Raw genomic sequence first — 21,994 nt, 5'->3', positions numbered from 1 at the left:
TATTACTTACACTAATATAATAAACTAAGCATGGATAAAACTTAGAAAACAATGGACACTTCGGATATGAAAGAACAATTAAAAATTTGTGCCGATAAAATGAAATAAAACTAAAACAATATATATATATATATATATGTGTGTGTGTGTGTGTGTGTGTGTGTGTGTGTGTGTGTGTGTGTGTGTGTGTGACTTAAAAGTTATATAATGCTATAAAAAGTTAAGTTATTCTTTGTACTTATTCGTTTCAAATCTATGCAATAATATTGAACTTGACGTATGGAATCTTCATAAAAGTTAGAAAATTGCTAAAACATTTTACTAATTGTAAAAGTTTAAGAAGTTACAAAAAATTATCAATATGTTGTCTGATGGTAATAGTTCTTCTAACATTGATACTTAATAGTTTGAAAAATTATCACATACATAGATATAACATTTTAGTTTTACATATTAAACAAGCTTAACCAATGATTGTCTGAAACAATATATTATTTATATTTTCAAACGTAATTAATATAAATTTCAATCTAATTATATCATAAATTAATTATTGCAATTCTTTCAAAAAAGGAATATAAAAAATAAATAATATTGATTGTAACCAATATATATATATATATATAAACACGCACACTTTTTATATATATATATATATATATATATATATATATATACACTTTTATATATTGAAAAATAGATGTCATAATTATTATTATAGATATTAAATATTATAATATTTGATAAGGATATACAAAAGTATTGAAACGTTAAGAATGAAAATTTACATTTTTTACCTTCTTTATTTTTAAATTGATCTCCAGTGTTTCACTTCCAATCTTTTGAATTCCTTATAGTTACACATAAGCAAGTTTTATAAACAGATGTTAGTGTAGTATCAAATATACATCAGGCATTGATCAAAGTTGTTCCAGAATTATTTACAATACACTTTGCCACAATCCTGATGCAAACCTGACACAACCTTTTCTTGGGACTGGATAAGATTTATTCAAACTATAGAAATAAAAATAGAAAGAAAATTACACTATTAATCTGTTGTGATATATAGTTACATACACAAAGTACACTTGCTATGTAAAATATATTCTTTGTTTTAAATTAATACAAAAATATAATATATAATTTTTTTTTATTAAAAATGTTAATTATCTAGTTGAAAATTCAATAAGATTAAATAGTTTGTATTTGTAATTTTTTCTTTAATTTAATAATATAAATATAATAATTCTTGTATTTTATAAAATAGCTAATATTATAAAATCATAAATCAAAAACTGCAGAAATTTACTAGCATAAAAAAATAACATGTGATAAAATAAAAATAATTTACTTACATAGCTCTTACGGTAAAAGTTTATCACTATAAATGTTTCATTTTCTATCATAGGCCTTGTCATAATCACAGCAGCAATCATCTTTAAATAAATATGTATTTACTTAGATCAAGAAGAACGACGACAATGTTTCATGAAAAATGAAAAATAAATAAATAAAGATTTATTTAATAATTAGCAATAAATTAATAAAAATTATTATCTTACACATATCCACGCAGATAGAACTCTTTACATTATTATTTATTGTTTTATCACTAAACATTTACTTCTCTCATCGATTCCAATATTTTATTTTAAATATAAAAATTAATATATCCAATTATTTATTAAAAATATAAAGCATTAATAAAATATGTAGAATCACATTATCATATATCATATTATATAAAAAAAAAGACCGCATAAAATTTCGTAATATAAAAACGTATACACACGTTCACACATTTATAAAAATCATGAACTGCAACGATGTAATTACATCAGTATAAGAAATATATTACAAGCGATGGATAAAGTTATAAAAATCCTATCAAACGAATTTCTAAGAGTTACGAGTCGATAACGAATCAGAACAAAAGACATTACAAAAAAAAGAATCACTTCTATTATCTTGATACTTGAGATAAATATAAGATAATAATTTTTCTTATAAATCGTTCAAAATCTTTCGATCATTATAGTCGTGTATATATATATATATATATATATATATATATATAATAATTTATAATAAATATAATATTTTTATAATATCTATAATATTTTTTATAAACATTTAATCCTCGTCAATCATATATATTTCTATGATAAATTTTGCAAAAATTAGAAATAAATTTATACTGCGATTTAATAAATGGAATGTAGTTTTACAAAATGCGAATTGATCATTTCTAATTTCAGATATGACGTTCTAAGATGGTTACGGATAAGAAATAATTAAAAGATAATAATTACGAAAACAAATAATAAATAGTAAAAATAATATAGTAATTATTATGAAAATAAGCCTCCATTATTTCTCGAATAATGAAAAGTCATAATAATTGTATCTAACAAATTACTATTAAATGTATATGATAGGGAAAAGTAGTGGACATTAAAAGAAGTATAGTATAAATATTAAAATATTGAAAAACAAAATTGTTTTTGAATAATAATACGATCAAGTAGATGATAAAATAATAATTTAAAAATCATACAACAATGTAACTCGATCTCATATTATATCGTAGATATAAATCGATTTTCAAATATTTTAATTGATAAACTTAACAATAATAAACAAAACTCATACACAATATTTTTTCTTTGTTTTCAATTAAAAAGATAGGTAATTTATTTCTAATATATTTTTTCCTTCTTCATTAAATTATAATTTATTAAGAATTTGTCAATTTATTTAAGAATATGTTTATCAAGAATTTAATTAAGAATTTGTTTTTATGATTGCAGTGCATTAATATAATATTTAAAGATTATGTTTATAATCGTGAAAATAAATATTATTGTAAAGTCATTGAAAAAATAAAACAAACAAATGAAACATTATTATCTAATTTTCTTTTTTTTTTATAAAAATCTAAAATTATTTTTTAGTTTTATCTTGATATTATAATTTTTCATGTATTTACTTTTAAAAATATCTTTTTTTTCTTTTTTGGGATATCGATTAAATTGATAATGTATTGAAACTTTAAAAAAGAATTGTTCCAATAAGTTTCTAATCTTTTAATGATTCCAAGATCTCAATATGTACATTTTTTTCGATATAATTTTTGCAAAATATGAACAAAAATATTTTTTTCTATTTTTGATTATTTTTTTCTTTCTATTTCTTGATTTTGGATCTATCATTTTGATTACATCATTGAGCTTACTGTAATCGTAAAAAAAAATGAAAGGGAAAGAAAGAATAGTTTTGAGTAATCATTTTTGATTCGCTTGTTCTTTCTTATTTCGTAGTTTTTTTTTTTTTTTTTTTTTTTTTTTCGTTTAAATCTATAATTATTGCATTATCTGGACTGTTCTTAAAGTATGATATTTGATCGTAAAAATAATTTTGATTCGACGAATAAAAATTCTATCGTTTAAATTTAATTTTCATTAAATATTCAAACTTAAATATAATGTAAAAGAAAAAAAAAAGAACTCATAATTATTTTCATAATAATTGTATCAATTTCGTCTATTTAATCGTAGATAGAAATTAGAATATTAACTGATAATAATTAACAATAATATGCGTAATAATTAACAATATAATTTCGTTATTCAAGTAAGAATATCTTTATTACTTTGTCCTTTTGTAAGCGTTCGTTATTTGTGTTTTTCAATCGTTGCTTTATCGGTGTTGTTACGTAGCGATTATTGACTTTATCCAGATTGCGGAATTATAAAGAATTTGTTTTGACAAACAAATCATGAGTTCTGTTATGTCAGTGGACGACAACTGATCGAACTTGATAAAGTAACTTGATAAGAGAATATCAAGCAATTAAATGTTTTGAATTCTCATTCTTTTAAATTATTAAAATGCTTATCATTCAAATAATGACAGAGTTTGAATTGATAATTTATTTACAAAAAATACAAAATGAATAAGATAAATGAAAAGATGAAAAGTGAATAAAAAATATGAATGAGAAAAATGAAAAAGGAAGAAAGAATGAAAAGAATGAAAAAAAATTTTCTTTTTTTCAAAGTTAATTACAAACATGAATGGTTAAAATGAATAAGAAACATAAATGAAATGAACGAAAAAGAAAAAATAAAAAATACGGTTGTAAAAACGAAAGAAATTAATTAAAAACATGAATGAAAAAAAGAAGGAAAAAAGTAAATGAAAGACATAAATGAAAAAAGATGGAAAGAAATGAATGCCTGGCTTGAAAAAAGTTTCAATTAAAAATTAACATTTATAAAAAGAAATTTTCTTGAATTCGATTTCGTCTTTTGAAACGATTTAAATTACGTAAAAAATACTTTCTGTATTATCATAAATAATAAAAATATTTAGGTGGTATATTTCAAGGAGAACTTAGAAATAATTAAAAAAGTTGCATCGATTTTTGATAACACTAATCCACAATATCTAATCATAAGAAAAATTATAAAAGTAACATTAGAGAAGTCTTCTTCTCTAATAGATGTTTTAAAAAAGTTAAAAAAAGAAAAAAGGGAAAAAAAAGAAAAAAGAAATTGAGAAACTCCGTTAGAAAAAAAATCATTTTATACTATTAATTAAGAACTATTAATTACTATTAGACACTATTAAGAATTCGATAAAGGAAGCGAAAAAAAAATATAGATTAAAAGACATGAATAAATAAAATATTAAAACGTGGACCAAGTTAATTATTAGTTTACAACGTAATATAAAAATGATTACAATATCGAAAAGTTACAAACGTTTTAAACATTTATCAATTTCGTGTCTGTCAAAACAAAAAACAGTTTACTGCTTAGTAAGTAAACAATTTATTAAGTATCGATTAAAATAATAAATTCTTTTCTTTTCAAGTTCGATTTCTACGAAGGTTTAAACGTTGCAAAATATAACTCATTGTGTGATCAATATTTTTCAACGAGTGTCATTCTTATCTGTGCCACCATTCGAATCTTCTATGGATTTTTCATCATTTTTTGCATCATCGAACGTAAGAATCAAATCGGACTAACATCGAGAATTCTATTTCTGTCTAATATTTAAACATTTAAAACGATAAGTACGCTTTATCTTCTATAGTGAGTATCACTTAAAATCTTACGCTTAACGATTCTAAGGAATTTTTTATTTTCTTTTATATATATATATATATATAGATAATACAAGAAAATTTAAACGATTTAAACTTATATATATATATATATATATATATATATATATATTTTTTTTTTTTTTTAAAGATCTGATCAAAGAACACAAGGAATTAAATTAATAATTCGATGTTACGTTAATGATCGATCGGATGTCAATTAAAAATTGACAAGTGCGAATTGTTGCATTTTATCTGGGATATATATATATATATATATATATATATATATATATATATATATATATATACATATATACATTAATAAAAATAAAAAAAATTAGAATCATCATTAAGAATGGTCTCGTACTGTGCATATCTCTTTAACTGTCTTAAAAAAAAAAAAAAAGATCCGTTAATCGTCATCATTCATGTAATTCATAATTTTAATTTTGTAATTTGAATAGATTCTTAAAATGATTCTGGACTTTGGAAAATGTGTATTCCTGATTCAGTTGGTGGATGTAATGAATGAACCGGTGATCGTTAATTCGCCATGCCCGAAATTTTTTCGTTACATTCGGAGCAATGCTATCGAAACAATGGGACAGATCAAAATACCGTCTCCGCCGAAAAATGTTCCGTTACATTTGAAAATAAAATTAACCGTGTCAGCATTGTTACCCACTAAATATAATGGTCGATTGAAATTGGCGCAATCGTTAGAAGAATCAGTGAAAGCGATTCAAGAGAACAGATCGTTGTATTATTTAGTTTATTTTCCTATATACCGACCAATACCGATATTAACAGGTATATGGTTGAACGATCAGGAATATTGTAGTGCTCCACCATCATTAGGAATTATTGTGACGTCAATTTTTTTGGAACATATATTGTTACCACCTAGAATATTATTGATATCTAAAAATCAAGGAAACAACGATAATGTGGTGCCAAGTTTTAATGATTTTTTATTATCCAATCCATGTCGATTTCCATTGATTTTATCATTGGAAAAAGAACAGCCAGCATTGGACTTACAATTTCCCTCCAACGATGACAATACTTATAACATTTCTAATGGATCAATTAATAAATGTTGTCAACGCATTAGTAATAATACTCTTGTTACATCTAGGAAGATATCTATGGATCAATGGCCTTGGATGGCTGCTATTTTTGTTATGAGAAATAAATTAGATTTGCAGTGTGTCGGTAGTTTGATTACAAACAAACATGTCATCACAGTAGCGCACTGTATAAAAATGTACAATGTGATCGTACCAATAAATACTATGGTCGTTTCTTTGGGACATTATCATATAAGAAATTGGAATGAAACAGAGTTGACCAATCGAAAAGTAGAAGAATATAGATTACATCCAGACTTTAAGGATGATTTAAAAAATCCAACGGCTGATGGAGATCTCGCCATTATCATATTAAAAAATCCAGTCAATTTTTCTCCATTTATTAGACCAGTTTGCCTTTGGTCTGGATCGAATGATTTAGAAGACGTAATCGGTTCCACAGGATATGTTGTTGTTTGGGATCACAAGGATTTAATTAATCCTTATTTGGATAAATCTCGATTGATCAGAATGACAATAATGTCTCAAGAGGATTGTCTTCGGAGCAATGCAGCTTTTGTAACTCTCACGTCAAATCGTACTTTTTGTGCTGATTCTAAAAACAATAATGGACCGTGTAATGGTGATAGTGGAAGTGGATTGTTAATACGTAAGAATGATGGATCTTATTTATTACGTGGAATTGTTTCACGATCCATTCAAGATGAAATTACAATGTCCTGTGATTTTACACAATATGTTGTCTATGTTGACATAGCAAAATATTTAGATTGGATACATTTGCATATCACTATTTAAACTTAATAGAAATTATTATGATAAAGCTGAACAATAATTACTTCATCAGCATTTATATAATTTCAATGATTTTTTATCAAAGATTTATCAAAGACAAGTTATTTTTTCATCTGATGTGATCTGTACTGATGTAATATATATAATATGATTTTGGCAATGTGCTTCTTTTATCCTTAATAATTGTATAATGAAAGTATTCATCCAAAACTGTTACATTAAAAATTACTGAAAATTCTATAAAAGATGGAATCATTATTAACTCATAAATTTAATAGTTTAAGAAAACTTTGAAAAAGAATCAAATTAATTAATAATCTTAGAAAAACATCAAGGTATAAGAAGTTAAACAGATTATGTTAGAATTCAAAAAGTTCATAAACAAAAGAGAATCAAAAGATTCAATAAATCATAAAAGTAAATTATCACTTGTAAATGATTTTAAATGTGTTAGAATGCAAATATAAATGTTTTACATTATACAAGTATAAATAAATGAATATATAAAAAGTTAAAAATGAAAAGAAAAGCTAAGATAGTAAAAGAAAATTTCATTCAAGTTCTGATTCAGTTTTGCATTGAATGTATAAAAAGAATAAAAGAAAAAGAATTTTTTAGATTGAACATGAAAAACATGGTAAATATTTTATGGATTACTTTATATCATTATAGAAAAATTTTAGTCGATCAACTTGTAGGAGATTTTTGTCACGATAGAACAAGAGTTTCTACATCAATTTCTGAAATCAGACTAAACGGAAAATAATTCATACAATGAGGAAAGGTGCAAAGAGGGACTGCGTTGTGTGCTCTAAAAGGAAACAAATGGATGGCAGACGTCAAGCAAGTGATTACTGTGACACTTGCCCAAGTAAATCCAGAATGCACATAGGAAATTATTTCCAAAGATATTACACCATGGTGAATTACAAAATTTAAAATTTATCTTTTTTTTACAATAGGAAAATGCATATTTATAAAATAAATAAAATCAAATGCATTCACAAGGACATATAATCTTTTCCGCTCAAAATAAGACATCCTTTATCTCAGGCGCTCCGCTCCAAAAATGTGCCGGAGTTGTTGGTAGGCAATACTCGAGAAACGCGCGGAGCATTAAGGGTTAATGAAAGTAAACTTAACATATTTAGGTTGAATAAATGATATACTGTATGGAGAAAAAAAAACACCGAATATGAGAAAAACAATTTGTAGGCATTCATAAAATATTTGTTGTTCTTAAAGCAGGAGTTGGATATCTCCATTTTATCGATGGTATCATGGACCATAAATTATATATTGATAATTTAAAACAATATTTTTAAGTTAGTACAAATAAAATTGGATTACAGGACAATTATGTGTTTTTACGAGATAATGATCCAAAGCAGAATACATGATAATGGATCCTGTATAATGTACTAAATCAATTAAAAATCTTCCCACAGTCTTTAAACTTGAATGTTATAAAATATTTATGGAGTTATCTCGAAGAAAAAATTCGTGATCATCATATTTCTTCAAAGAAAGATTTAAAAAATGGACTCTTAGAAGAGGAATAAAATTTCTAGAACTAAAATCAGAAATTTAATAAATTCGATGGCACAAAGACTTAAAACGATTATACAATCTAAAAGAAATCCCATTAGATACTAAAATTATAAATAAATTGCTATTTATTTATTACGTTTATGTATTAAATTGTATAGTTTTTCTAGTTGCAAACGTAGAAATGTACGAATATTTATTACGCGTACATTTTCTGCTAATTTCTGAACATTTATAATCATAACAAATATAAATAAATAATTATTTTTTAATAACATTCGTTTTAGAAATTTTTTAAGAATATGTATACATATATATATATTTTGTTAACATTTTTTTTGTAATAAACAAAGTTCTACGAAGTTTTTCTTCAAATTCACTGTTATACGAATACTTTTCACGTTCACCGTATCGCCTGTATCATTTTTATTATCATCTAACTACTTTTTTTTATAAAGGATAAAACGGAGCAAGGTTATCAAAGAATGTTGATAGAGAAGGATAATCATAATTTATGATATTGCTGTAGTAAGAATAAATGATTAATATTATTTTATAAATCTAGATCAAGTTGAGTGAAACAGAGGAATAGGTGAAGGTACAATTTTGATTTTTATTCGTGAAATATTGCAATTTAATTTTTGTTTTCATTTATTAAGCTATATATTACTTCCAAAGAAAATATATTTTTATTTTTGTTTTCTTATTGCGAACGAATAAACATTCTCACAATTTTTAATCCTAAAGATTTATTAACTCATATTATTGAAAGACAATTTATTACAATTATAAGATTTATTTTTCGATATTTACTGTAAAACAGTAAGAACTAGGATAAAATTATTAATGGAATAGCGTCGGGTCAATACATACATACGAAATCATGACGGACATCACTATCGAAGTAGTTTTAAATTCTTTATCATTTTTACTGATAAATCGTTTAATTTTGCATTTTTTATGATAATGGCGAGCACGATAAAATTTCAAAAACCTAACCTAACTCATTGAAATGAAATTTTAAATTTTAATCTATGGATCATTACATCATTATCATTCGGTATACTGATCCCAATTAAGCATAAGAGCATAAGTGGTAGAGGAGAAAAAAGCCAAATATTTTTAATCTTATAGTTTAGTAAAAGTTAAATTACAGTGTATTAAATAAAGAATAAATAAATAATTATTGGAAAAATTTGGTAAATAAAACGTAATTAAATTCGTCCAGTTTCAACAAATACAAAATTTTACAAAACAAAAGATAAAACAGTTCGATTGTCCAATTAAAATGAATTATCTCTCGTCAAATAATTCTTGGAATAATAATAACAATATCTTATTATAATTAATAAATATGATAAATATAAATGATTTATTATATTAATAAGGCTTATTAATATCTCATATTGATAATATTTTTCAAAATAAAAATATTATTATTGCGATTATCTTTACTATTACGTTTGATATCAAATATATAAAGTTACGAGAAGACAATACTAGTTGCGAGAGAAATAATATTTAAATAATTTCAGGTTTCTCGATTGAATTGAACGACAATAAATTAAGAATAAAATGAAAAATTGTAAAATTTAGCAAAAAACAATTAATTCATATCGTTTGCGTTGTTTGTTTTTTTCTTTGTTCATTTTTTTTTTTTTTTTTTTAGATAACGTTTCAAGAAGGTAGGCTGATTTTTAATGACATATATATTAGAATAATATAAGTTCATCCTATTCATAGTTTTATATTCGTATAGAATCCTACAAAGATCTAGACGAATGGATTTATTCCCTTAAAAAATAATAGATCGAATTGTCTCTCGTCAAATAATTACTACTAATAATAATAATAATCCTTACTATAATTAATAAATATAACGAAAATAGTGTCTTATTATAATAATAATAAGACTTATTATTATTGCGTTCTGATAATATTTTCAAAAATATTAATATTATTATTTACGATTATCTTTGAGATTAAAACTTGATATTAATTATAAAAAATTTTTTCTATGACGATAGCAAGCGTATCTTGAATTTCATTTTATTATTTAATGTTAAAAGTACCATTAAATATAATACAAATGCAAATTATAGATTCTCCTTTGAAATGTGAATAAAAAAAGCATCAGTTATATCAAAGAAAAAGCCAAAAATCATTCTTTCAAAAGAATGTTTTACACTGAATGTCGAACGAATAATCAAAAATTGAGAAATGTCTATGTATGCAAAACCTAAATGATATTATTCGACAAAATTTGCGTATCGAATTAAATAAATTGTGTAAGTTCTCATCTGTCACTTTTTCGTTTTCTTTTTTTTTTTCTTTGGAATATATCGTTAAAAATGTCTGACTGTTTAATTATGTCAATTTGAAATTTATTGAATCTGCTTATTATTTAAATAAGCTCATGCTACGCGATTAAATTCGACGTCGATAAATCAATGATGGTAAGAAACATTGTAAAAGGAAAAAAATATTCGCGATATAAATAATGCATCACACGCGTATATTTTTATTATTAGAAAATTTTTCAAGATGATAATTTTAACTATTAACAATTCAAAAGATTAATGCAGATTTATTCTGTATAATAGGTTATATGATATGTTAATAGAAAATTGTACATTGTGATTTTCTTATGCATTACACATAAATTTCGAAATAATGAAAAGTAGCAAAGTTAGGGACTGGGGAGGGGGGTGGTCGGGGAGAGTAAGTAGTAATAGAAGAACGAGAAAATAGTTTGAGTTTTATAACGAAGTGACGAAATAGATTCTTTTTTGTTCGAGTGCTCTAAATTTCCGCATTAACGTCGATTTTTAGATCTTTCATAATTTTGAAGATTAGCATTCGAACCTTTTTTTATAATCAACATATTTTATTATAGTTACAGCGTCTATGTGAAGCGCGATCAGGACTGAGAAGTATAGAAAGATCGGAAAAATTATTATGTATTTAGAAAAGAATGGATATATTTTTCACTCCACACTTTAAATAGACAAATGTTCGCGAGCAGATAAAATGAAATTTGTGAGTTGAAAAGAAAAATTTTGTAATTTTCTTAAAGGTATCTTTTAAACTGTACAAATAAGGTTATAAAAGCTTGAGAAGAAATGAAATTTATACCGTATTAGATCTTTAGATTTTAATCTTTTAAAACCGGCAATTACATCTTGACTATCTTACAATATCTCAACAGAAAGTTTACCATCTTATATTTAATTTCGAAAATAATGAAGGCAAAACTTTTTATAGCAGAACTGTTAACTGTTAAGCCTCAGGTAAGACGGCAAATGGCTAATCCGTAAGGTATTTTGATATTTTGGAATTAACATCGATACAGAAATTTGAATTAGTTGTCAAAAGACATGGACGCATATTATAATTTTTTCATATGATTTGTTGATAATAAATATAGCAATTGAGGAAAATACTTTTAAAAAATCATTTTGTAAACCTATTATCATTTATCTAAGCCATAAAGTTGTTATGTAAATATCGTTTAAATACATATATCTTACTTGTACTATGCTCCAGAATAGATCGCAGAAATATCATTCTGCTTCTTTACATAACTCAGGAATGATAGCAATTGGGAAAGTATAACGATTTCTCTCAGTCATATTTACGAATTACAATAACTATAGATTGATTAGTTTCAGGGGATTCCATTTTTGAATAGTTTCAAGAAAATACATTTCCATATCCTCCTCGTTTGCTTCACATTTGTAAGATAAACGAAGAAATATATTAATATCTACCTCCCTTTCCCTTTCAAAAAATTATCTAAATTGTAACAATAGATAATAGCATTGAATAACATATAACATTGTGAAAAACGGCTTGCATTTATATTAATACCTGAAGTTAATCTTTCCACTTATGACCTTTCTGCCAATTCTTCATTTTGATACAATATTTCAAAATTTCATTTATTATATCTAATTTCAATTATATTGTGTGATACCAACGACGTTATTGATAAATTTATAATGGCTATTTTATAACAAGTATTTATAAATCAAATATATTTTCGGAAGAAGCAAAACGATAATAGATTCGGGTGACATCATGCGGCAGTAACTTGTATTCTTTCACCGCGGCGTTTTAGCGCCATTGTTACTTGATTACGTTTATTTCATAATTGCTCTATTGGACTAAAGCTTCCTGACATATCGACATTTGTGTGCAGGCAACATTTGGATGTCTTAACGACCCTATTGAACGGGTGACCGGATCAAGACCGGGAGATGGGTAATTTTGTAAGGATTACAAGTGTATGGAAAATTAGCAATTTTTAATAAAATTCTTGTTTAGTATACAGATGTAGTGATACATTATTCTAACAATTTTTCAATCTATTTTTGCTGATTCACATATTTTCTCCATTATGTTTGATTAACCTGAATTCCTAGAGGAGTTTTAGTTTTTATTCGATGTTTTTATTATACTATGATTCTTCAGATATTTTTCTCTAAAAGTCTGACTATTAGATATATATATATATATATATATATATATATATCAATATGTAATATATTAGATATCAATATGAAGTAGAAAAATTATTTCCTACCTCGTTCATGAAAAATTATATAACTTCTTCAGATCGACCCAATATGCTTGTAATCTATATGTTTGTTAAAAATCCACTTCAACGTCTTTCAGTTTATTTTCATATATTAATTCCCTGCTTTAATGGGCATAAAAAAATTTTTTCTTTTGATTGTATCAGCTCTTTAAAAAAAAATAATTATAAGTATGATATTAAGAAGGATATTTCTTTTATATTCGTACAAACTTAAGTAGTTGCATTTTGCAATATTTAACTATAGACTTTTGAAAATTATATGAGGTATTGATCTGAGTCTCTCGACCGACAAACGACGCTTATAATTGTGTTACTATATGAGAAATATGACTTTGAAAGAATTCTATTAAACCATCATTTTTAACACTAAATTAGTTGGCGTAATTTCGGTCAAAGTGTTCAATTTCAACTAACTTGTTGCAACAGCCTTCTCCTATACGTCAGCATTTATCGTCATTCCCATCATTTCTGCTCTTTCAAATCGATCTGCAAACGTATAGATGAACATAAACCTGAAGATATTAAAAAATTCTTATCTCATTAAATTGATTGATTCTTTTCGATTGTTTTTCTTTCTATTTTTTGAATCGAATTTTTCCATTCATCTCACATTAGTATGATAGAAGATAGATTAATGATTCTATTAGAAAAAACATTAAAAAAAGAAAAAATATTATAATCGAATATTATTTACGCATTTTACAAGGTTATGACATTATTCTTCTTCGTTTAATCGAGCGAGCACAAGATCGTTATTAAATCCAATTGGATAAAACGTAATCATGACAGTTCTTACACTTACGCCTCTATAATATTGTAAAATTATAAATAATGAGAGAATCGTTTGATCTGTGAGCGTTTGTAATGTAATCTATGATGGTAACTAAAAAGGTCATATATTTCGTGTAAAAAGTATTTACTTAATAGTATAAAGTCACTTCTTTAGATTAAATTTGCATATGTATTGTTCTTTTTCAATCGAGTATATATATATGTATGTATGGTCGTTATATAAATATGGATGTTTAAAAATAATAGGTAATGGAAAATACATTATGTTAAATATGGCTTGTGGAATGACTTCTAAGTGAATTCCGTTGCTCTGACCCCTATTTTAAAAAGAGATATGACTTTCAAAACTACATTTATAAATGTTAAAATTATTCGTAAAATATATTTTACGTAAAAGAATAGGTATCGAGGTAAAAGGTAAAGGTAATAGCTAAAAGGTAGATCAAAGAAGTTTTAAATTATTTATCAATTTAATCGAATAACTTTGCACTTATTAAGATGTACGGGAAGCACAATTGTTGAATTCATATGAATTCATAGCTTAACCCATTGAATTCAAATTATAAATTTACGTTTAAATTATAAATTATAAATATACGTTATTGTGTCAAGTTTAGATAGGTTAAACAGTGGATATAAAAGGAAACTATTTCCTGTAATAAAATTCAGTGGAACGGTAAGGTTCATTCGAGTAACGTTGATAGATGACTGATATTGACAACTTCGTGGATAACATAATCAATTCTTGTTCTGCGTAATAGAAAATACTTCTGAAAGTAAGTAAAATTCATATGTTTATTAAAAATATCATAATTTTTATATTACATCGATAGAAAATTTAACAATGCAGAAGTTAAACAATACGAATTTCACATGAAAATCAAATTGTCTCTGGTCAAATAATTCTTACTATAATTATAAGACTTCTTTTTATTAATAAATATAATAAATATGAAATCTTATTATATAATAATAAGGCTTATATAAATTACAAATTAAATGGTACTGGTACCATTGGATACAATATAAATCCCAATTATGGAATAGAATTTGAAATAGCATTAATTATAAATAAAATGAAATATAAATGAAAAATAAATCACTTTTCCATTATTTCTACATTGCACGAAATTAGTAAGTCTGTACTTGGGACGAATATCCATGATTGAAAATTATTAAAATGTTCGCTAACAAGTGTATTGTCAATGGCTGTGTACATAGATATATACCCCATTATTATGTTTAATTAACATAAAATGACTAAGCGATCATCTTAGACCACATTGAGTGTTAACTGTATTCCTGCTTTAATCTTCTTATGTATAAGTGTATTTAAATATATAATTCTTGTATATTCGTTTTGTTATTATACGTAAATGCAAAATAAAATATGTATTAATTATGAATGAATTTCTAGTGGCGATATAAATCAAATATCTCATCTATTTTTTGCTTGACCTGGTGAAACCATACGTATGGATTTATCTATGGAATAAATTCAAGGCGAATTCTGACCACTGGAAAACATATCTTTTATTTATTCATTGTTAAAAAAGAAAACATATTAAGACAAACGATTAAGGGATAAACCTCGAAGATATACTGCAAGATTTTATTTAATACTTCCTAGTTTGCAAATGATTTTACATTCTGGCGCGCTTGAATAACGGAACGATCATATATAAATATGCATGTATATAAGTAGACACACATAAGGAGATACTGAATTATTTTCAACTGATCAAAGAACAAACGATTTTCTAATTACACCTTTATAAGTTCAAAATATTATAAATGAATTAGTGGCTTAGAATATTATTGAAGCATACATGTAAGAACAGCCATGATCTCTATTCATTCAATCGGTATTAATTAAGATAGTGTGATAGCTTGATTATATGAACAAAAATCAGTTAATCACATGGGATTGGAAAATGCTTGAATAATATTCGAAAGTACGATTATAATATTTTTTTTAATAGAATTATCAGCCTACTAATAAGAGAAATGTGAAAGAACTCGTGCTACAGCATAGAAAAAGAACGATCCAAGAATATATGTTAATATTTTTGTTTACAGATTGATTTGAAGAAACAGAAATGATGGAATTGCAAATAAAAGCGGATGACCAAGAAACAGCTGTAGCGAAAAAGAATTTGAAGCCTGGAACATCGAACGAATAATCGTCAAATGAAACACTATCTTTAGTTAAAAACATCCACAAATTAACGACGATTCAAACCTTCTACGTAAATCAATGTCTTTTTATAACCGGCGGTACAGGTTTTATGGGAAAAATGTTGATTGAAAAATTATTACGAGGATGCCCTGGCATCAACTGCATTTACGTTTTGATACGTAAGACAAACGATAAAAGTATCTCTAAAAAAATGGAAGAAAATGTCGAAAATTCGGTGAGTCCTTCATTTACAATCGATTATTATTTTTATCTTGTGATTTGATTTTCATTCAACTCTACGATTCTGTGTCTTCACTCAATATTATTTATATTTAATACATTTAATAGATTTTTTTAAGAAGAAGAAAATTGATAAAGAATTTTCAAATGTCTCCTTCTTTCTTGTAAACCATATTATAAAGTGGTAGCAGTAAAGCATAATAGAAAGCAGGCTCCTCAATAGTTTGTTTTCTGTATCTTTTCTGATATTAACGTTAAAATTAATATTTAGACGGAAAATATTCTCTACTTAGTTATATAATGACTTTGATGGAAGTCATGTAAAAAATTACAATGAAATGCGTTTCCAAATTTACGAAAAACAATCAGAAAGAATGATTTAGAGAAAGGTTTCCAAAGTCGAACACACTACTTCTAATACATTAATACATTCACGATCAAGCGTATAAAGCGATATGAACAGCTGAATACCAAGTTTAATTTGCAAATATCTATAGCTGAATACCGCAATGATTTGTTATTTAAATATCCATATAGGGAATGTAGCTTCTTGATATCATACTTTCAATTAATTTGTGCTTAAAATTTAAACGGGAGGTTAAATATTGAATAAAATATTATAGGAAATATTAAAATTAGAAAGAGTTCCTTATATTGATGAAATATATATTTAACAAACGAATATACAGAATTTTCTATGGGAAAACTAGATAACATATTTAGAGATTTGTTTCAGCTAATAGCTTTGCTTTGTATCAATTAATAACTAGAAATTGTGCATGTTTTATAACGAAAATAAATCAAATTAAACGAAATTGAACAAAAAATTTACCAATAAAAATTTAATATTTTAATAATAATGTTCTTTCGATAAAATGCAATTCGATAAAATATTGAATTTTACATCTATGATTTTTTTTTCAATATCTGAAAATAAAAGTTGTAACACTGCGTTTTCTCTTTTTGCTCGTAATCAAGACATAAGATTACATTAGCGGACTCGATTCGTTAAAACTCCCTAATAAAAATGCATAAGAATATTTAAGGAATTAAGTATGATGAGGCCAAATTTTAAAAGTTTGTTAGTTTTCTTTTCACAAGCCAAATAAATATATCAATTTTTTTTCTCAACGTTTTTCATTGGTTAAACGCATTAGAATTATTTTAGGTACTTTAGCAGATTTCTTGATTCCAATTTCCTTTTTTTTCATCGATCGTATCGTCAATGTTCTCTATTCATGTTTCTCACAATATTTATAATATGAAAATAATAGAAAATAGTTTGATAGCATAAAAAAATTTGGTAAAAGGTTTTTAATGCGTTAAGTTACGACCCTCATTCTCTGGAGAGAGAATTCATATCGAAACATGTCAATGTTTACAATTATTTTTAAGACACTGTCTAAATTATATATAAATTGTTATTTGCTGTCTATTTCTATAAAATAGAAATGAAAAAGGAATAATTTAGAAATTTAGAAATCAAATATTAGGGAAGAAAATATAAGATAAAACAAATGCATAAATCATAAAAATAGAAATCATCTTGTTATTTACCATTGCTCAATAACAAAGAAATGATCGTGATTCGATAGATTCAAGGCTTTATTCTGCAGTAATATATCCACTTTTCAATGTTTTCAATATTTATTTAACAAAGTGAGTTGAAGATATGACATAGGGTTCGACTTTTTAGTCATTCCTCTATTAATGATACGTAGGTGCGTATGTGGGACAGGAAATATTTATAAACCTATCAATGCACACTTTTCAGTTATTTGACACGCTGAGGAAGCAACAGCCAGGATTCCAAAATCGCATAGTGGCGATCGAGGGTGACTGTAGTTTGCCGAATCTCGGTATTTCGACAACCGATAGAGCTAAACTCATACGAGAAGTTTCTATTGTTTTTCACGTTGCCGCTACTGTGCGGTTCAACGAGAAAATTAAATTGGCGGCAGCTATTAATGTTCAAAGCCTGAAGGATTTGATACACTTATCTAAGGAAATGTCGAAACTAAAGGTACACATTCTATTCTTTGTATGTGTGCTAATAACTCTATCATCAATCTCTATTTCGATTACTTTTTATGATAAGAGATAGAAATCAATTGTTTGGTTCAGATAAACGCATTAATGTATGACTCAGATCCTTCTCTAAGTCACAGAAATTTTTCCAAGAAAGGAAATTGAAGTAAAGCGATGAAATTATTGAACAAATCTCTTTTATATTTTATTGTTTGTAAAATTCAAATACGAAAAATGAAATCGCATCTTTGACAAAGAATTCTCAAATGTTATATACTTGGAAAAATGATTCCGAAAAACAATTGATTAATATATGCTCTTTTCAACCAAGGAATTAGATTCTCCGTTATTTCTTCGAATCAATTAAATTAGCAATGATATCGTTTCGTAACATGGTTATTGAGACACCCTGCACATTTTATTAATTATGTGGATCTTTAATTGAATAATCTGACTCTAATGAATGTTTGTTATCTTTTATGTTATAGAGTTTCGTCCATGTATCAACGGCTTATGCCAATTGTCTTGAAAATCAAATCGTGGAGAAATTTTATGATCCATCGATGAATGCCGACGAATTCATCGATTTGATGGAATCTATGGATGAGTAATTGCTCGATGATGCTACATCGCAGTAAGTTTATCACGGAATCTTGATTTCTCGATTGTTTTCTCCCATTATAATTCCATACAATCGTGATTGTGCCAAGAAAAGGAACTCAAAGATCGGCTGCTTAAAGAATGGAGTTGGGAGATTCAATTTTGTTATTAGAATTTTACGGACTATTAAAGAACATGACAGTAACTAAGAACAAGACACCTCGAATTTCTAATGACTTTTTGGAAAAGGGGTGAAACAATTATGACAAAGGGTCTTTCATTCAGTTCGTAAGATGCATGATATCGGCGAAGTATCATATGAATAATGTGATTATCATTATGTACTTAAGAAAAGAATGTGCTGACATGGGTGTAAATAACCACATTGTTGCCCTAGATATTCAATCATGTACCAATTTGATACGAATTAATTATAGATTAATGGGAAGACAAGTTTAAACTAAATTGTTTGATGATCTGTTTTTTCTTCGAAAAATTGTCGAAACATGCGAATCATTGCTAACCCTAGACGAGTACTTAGAAAACTCAACAAGGCCAAACATAAACTTTAAGGAATTATTACATTTGAAATAGACTGATTGAATCGAGTTTTTTGAGAATCTGAGAATGACATGAACCATAGGATGCATCGAACTCAAAAAGAAAATAAGAAAAAATTACCTTGGCTTTTTACCTGTACAGAACGCAATCGTATCGATTAAAATAGCTGGTAGTATATGTAGAAAATACGTGAAGATAAGATGATTTGATCGATATTTTATATTCCAAAAGCTTATGTACCACATTGCATCGTTAGTCGGTAATAATTTAATATTCTTCTTCGACAATTTTGTGAATTCCTCATAAGTGATTGCATTATCCATAGATGTGTAATTATAAATAGGAATTTCTTCGATGGATCTGAAAGATTACAGTAAGCGGTAATTTAATATTTTCTAATCGTCATTTGGTTTGATCGAAAATATTTCGAATAAACGTGATTAATTGACGTTACCTTCGATTATTCGCTATGTCCCAGGCACTAACAATTAGCGCATTAGTCGCCAGATCTCCGGGTATAATGTTTACATTTAACGATGCATCGCAAAGATTAGTTCGTATTATTCCCATTGCTGCACCTGCTGTAGTGCCCACTAACCCGTTCATATTATCGGTCCATCCTTGTGTAGGTTCTATATACGTTGGTAGCACTAAGAATATTAAGTTAATTATTATGTATTATTTATTATTTTGTTCTAACAGAGTCACATTATTACCAACCGATTCCTGGACGAAATATTCCAATCGGCATTAAGCCAGCATGTCTTTTTACGATATCCTCGGCGATTGATTTCGTATAAACATATGTATTCGGCCATTTTCCAAGTAAGCTAATATCAGAAATAAGATTCAATTTTTAATTGTCGGTACCTATAACTTGTCCTCTTAATATATTTTTAATATATTCACGAGCGGAAACGTACTTACAAAGCGTCATTACAATATCGATAGATGAATACAGGTAACGAAGTTCTGGCGATAATGTTATTGACAAAAATAATGAATAGCCACAAAAATTGCAAATCTTTCATTTATCAAGCAGATTTTTCAAATGACGTTATATAACTAAAGAACATTATTATTAAATATTAAATTGTAATTGTTAATTTGTTTCTTCAATTTCGTTTAACTTTGTTAAATTCTATTGTCAAATATGTTCGACTGTGATATTATTTTTTAATTCAAAAATGAATTGTAATTTGTGTTATGATTAAATACAACTTAAAGATAGTATTCAAAAAGAATTTGAAAAAACGTTATCGAATTTTACTTTACAGTACATACATTACTTTCGTTTCCCAGAAATATAATCAATGAATTTAAATAGAATTTTAAATTTAAATGTTTTCAGTAACTTTTCATGAATTATTTTATTTCTTCCCTAATATTTTGACAAAAATTTACTTAAAATAAAAACATTATGTGGAATAGATTTTTGAAGATTGTATACGTATCCAGCTAATCGTTTGGCTCGACAAATGTATGGAAATATAATGGGAGAAAACAATCGTGAAATCAAGATTCGGTGATAAACTTACCACGGTGTAGCATTATCGAGCAATTTCTCATCCATAGATTCCATCAAATCGATGAATTCGTCGGCATTCATCGATGGATCATAAAATTTCTCCTCGATCTGATTTTCAAGACAATTGGCATAAGCCGTTGATGGACGAAACTCTATAACATGAAAGATAACAAACATTCATTAGAGTCAGATCATTCAATTAAAGATCCACATAATTAATAAAATGTGCAGGGTGTCTCAATAACCATGTTACGAAACAATATCATTGCTAATTTAATTGGTTCGATGAAATAACGGAGAACGTAATTCTTTGGTTGAAAGGAACATACATTAATCAATTGTTTCTCAGAATCATTTTTTCAAGTTTTCGATGTCACAGAAAATCTGTTAAGTAGGGATAATACACACTTTCATATGTATTCGATATGTGACAGATAAGGTCAGGATGAATCGAACGATCTATTATGCTGTGACCTTGACACAATTTTGAGAAAAAAGAAATTAATAAAAATGAATCAATTGATGTAAATAATGAAATAAGTATGATGGAAATATTAATCGGGAAAGATTTGCTTGAAAAAGTACTAGAAATGATATCCATTAAAAATAAATTTCTCTTAACATTTATTGATTGAAATAGTGAGTCCGAACATGTCCGTCATGTTAAATTATTGCTATTATCCAGGTGTACAAGTGTCTTCTAACTGCCCAAATTTTATAATAATTTTTCTGCGCAACGACTCGACAAGGTTACAGAATTATAAATTGTTGGTCACCCCTTGATTTCAGCTATTATGCTGCGACGACGACAATTACTTTAGAAATATACACTCGACATGAATTTGTGCTCACAATTTTATTGCTTTAATAAATAAATTATTCTCTAATAATAATAAATTATTATTATTATCTT

The 21,994-nt window shown here is 26.1% G+C and overlaps 3 protein-coding genes and 1 long non-coding RNA gene across 6 annotated transcripts in view; 2 read left to right on the top strand and 2 right to left on the bottom strand.

The window, feature by feature from the left end:
• Positions 1–783: 783 nt before the first annotated feature.
• LOC124432448 lies at positions 784–2,034 on the bottom strand. The gene is made up of 2 exons (XR_006944262.1): positions 1,359–2,034; positions 784–1,017 (listed from the first exon to the last, which is right to left on the bottom strand). It is a non-coding gene; the product is annotated as an uncharacterized LOC124432448 (long non-coding RNA).
• Positions 2,035–4,304: 2,270 nt separating this feature from the next.
• Positions 4,305–8,711, top strand: LOC124432403 (serine protease gd-like). Of its 3 annotated transcripts, XM_046981345.1 has the most exons (3): positions 4,305–5,017; positions 5,584–6,859; positions 7,678–8,711. In XM_046981345.1, the coding sequence occupies exons 1-3, from the start codon at positions 4,985–4,987 to the stop codon at positions 7,686–7,688; spliced, it is 1,320 nt and encodes a 439-aa protein (XP_046837301.1). In that variant the 5' UTR covers positions 4,305–4,984; the 3' UTR covers positions 7,689–8,711. The 3 variants fall into 3 exon arrangements, with proteins under 3 accessions (XP_046837301.1, XP_046837299.1, XP_046837300.1); XM_046981343.1 differs by lacking the exon at positions 7,678–8,711 and having other exon boundaries at positions 5,584–7,028; XM_046981344.1 differs by lacking the exon at positions 7,678–8,711 and having other exon boundaries at positions 4,305–5,105; positions 5,584–7,028.
• A 7,426-nt stretch (positions 8,712–16,137) lies between these two features.
• Positions 16,138–19,018, top strand: LOC124432445 (fatty acyl-CoA reductase 1-like). The gene is made up of 3 exons (XM_046981423.1): positions 16,138–16,359; positions 18,139–18,387; positions 18,881–19,018. Exons 1-3 carry the CDS (start codon positions 16,234–16,236, stop codon positions 19,001–19,003), a joined length of 498 nt encoding a protein of 165 aa, XP_046837379.1. The 5' UTR covers positions 16,138–16,233; the 3' UTR covers positions 19,004–19,018.
• Positions 19,019–19,640: 622 nt separating this feature from the next.
• Positions 19,641–21,994, bottom strand: part of LOC124432358 (fatty acyl-CoA reductase wat-like) — a 71,697-nt gene continuing 69,343 nt past the window's right edge. Inside the window, exons 5-9 of the mRNA XM_046981271.1 lie at positions 21,490–21,555; positions 21,092–21,233; positions 20,274–20,398; positions 20,008–20,203; positions 19,641–19,913 (exon numbers count right to left, since the gene is read on the bottom strand). Of these exons, the coding sequence (XP_046837227.1) occupies positions 19,670–19,913; positions 20,008–20,203; positions 20,274–20,398; positions 21,092–21,233; positions 21,490–21,555 (773 nt within the window). The 3' untranslated portion in view covers positions 19,641–19,669. The remainder of the gene's footprint in view (positions 19,914–20,007; positions 20,204–20,273; positions 20,399–21,091; positions 21,234–21,489; positions 21,556–21,994) is intronic.

The sequence above is a fragment of the Vespa crabro genome, chromosome 25, assembly GCF_910589235.1.
Source record: "Vespa crabro chromosome 25, iyVesCrab1.2, whole genome shotgun sequence".
Lineage (NCBI taxonomy): Eukaryota > Metazoa > Arthropoda > Insecta > Hymenoptera > Vespidae > Vespa > Vespa crabro.
This window is presented reverse-complemented; position numbering and strand designations above follow the sequence as displayed.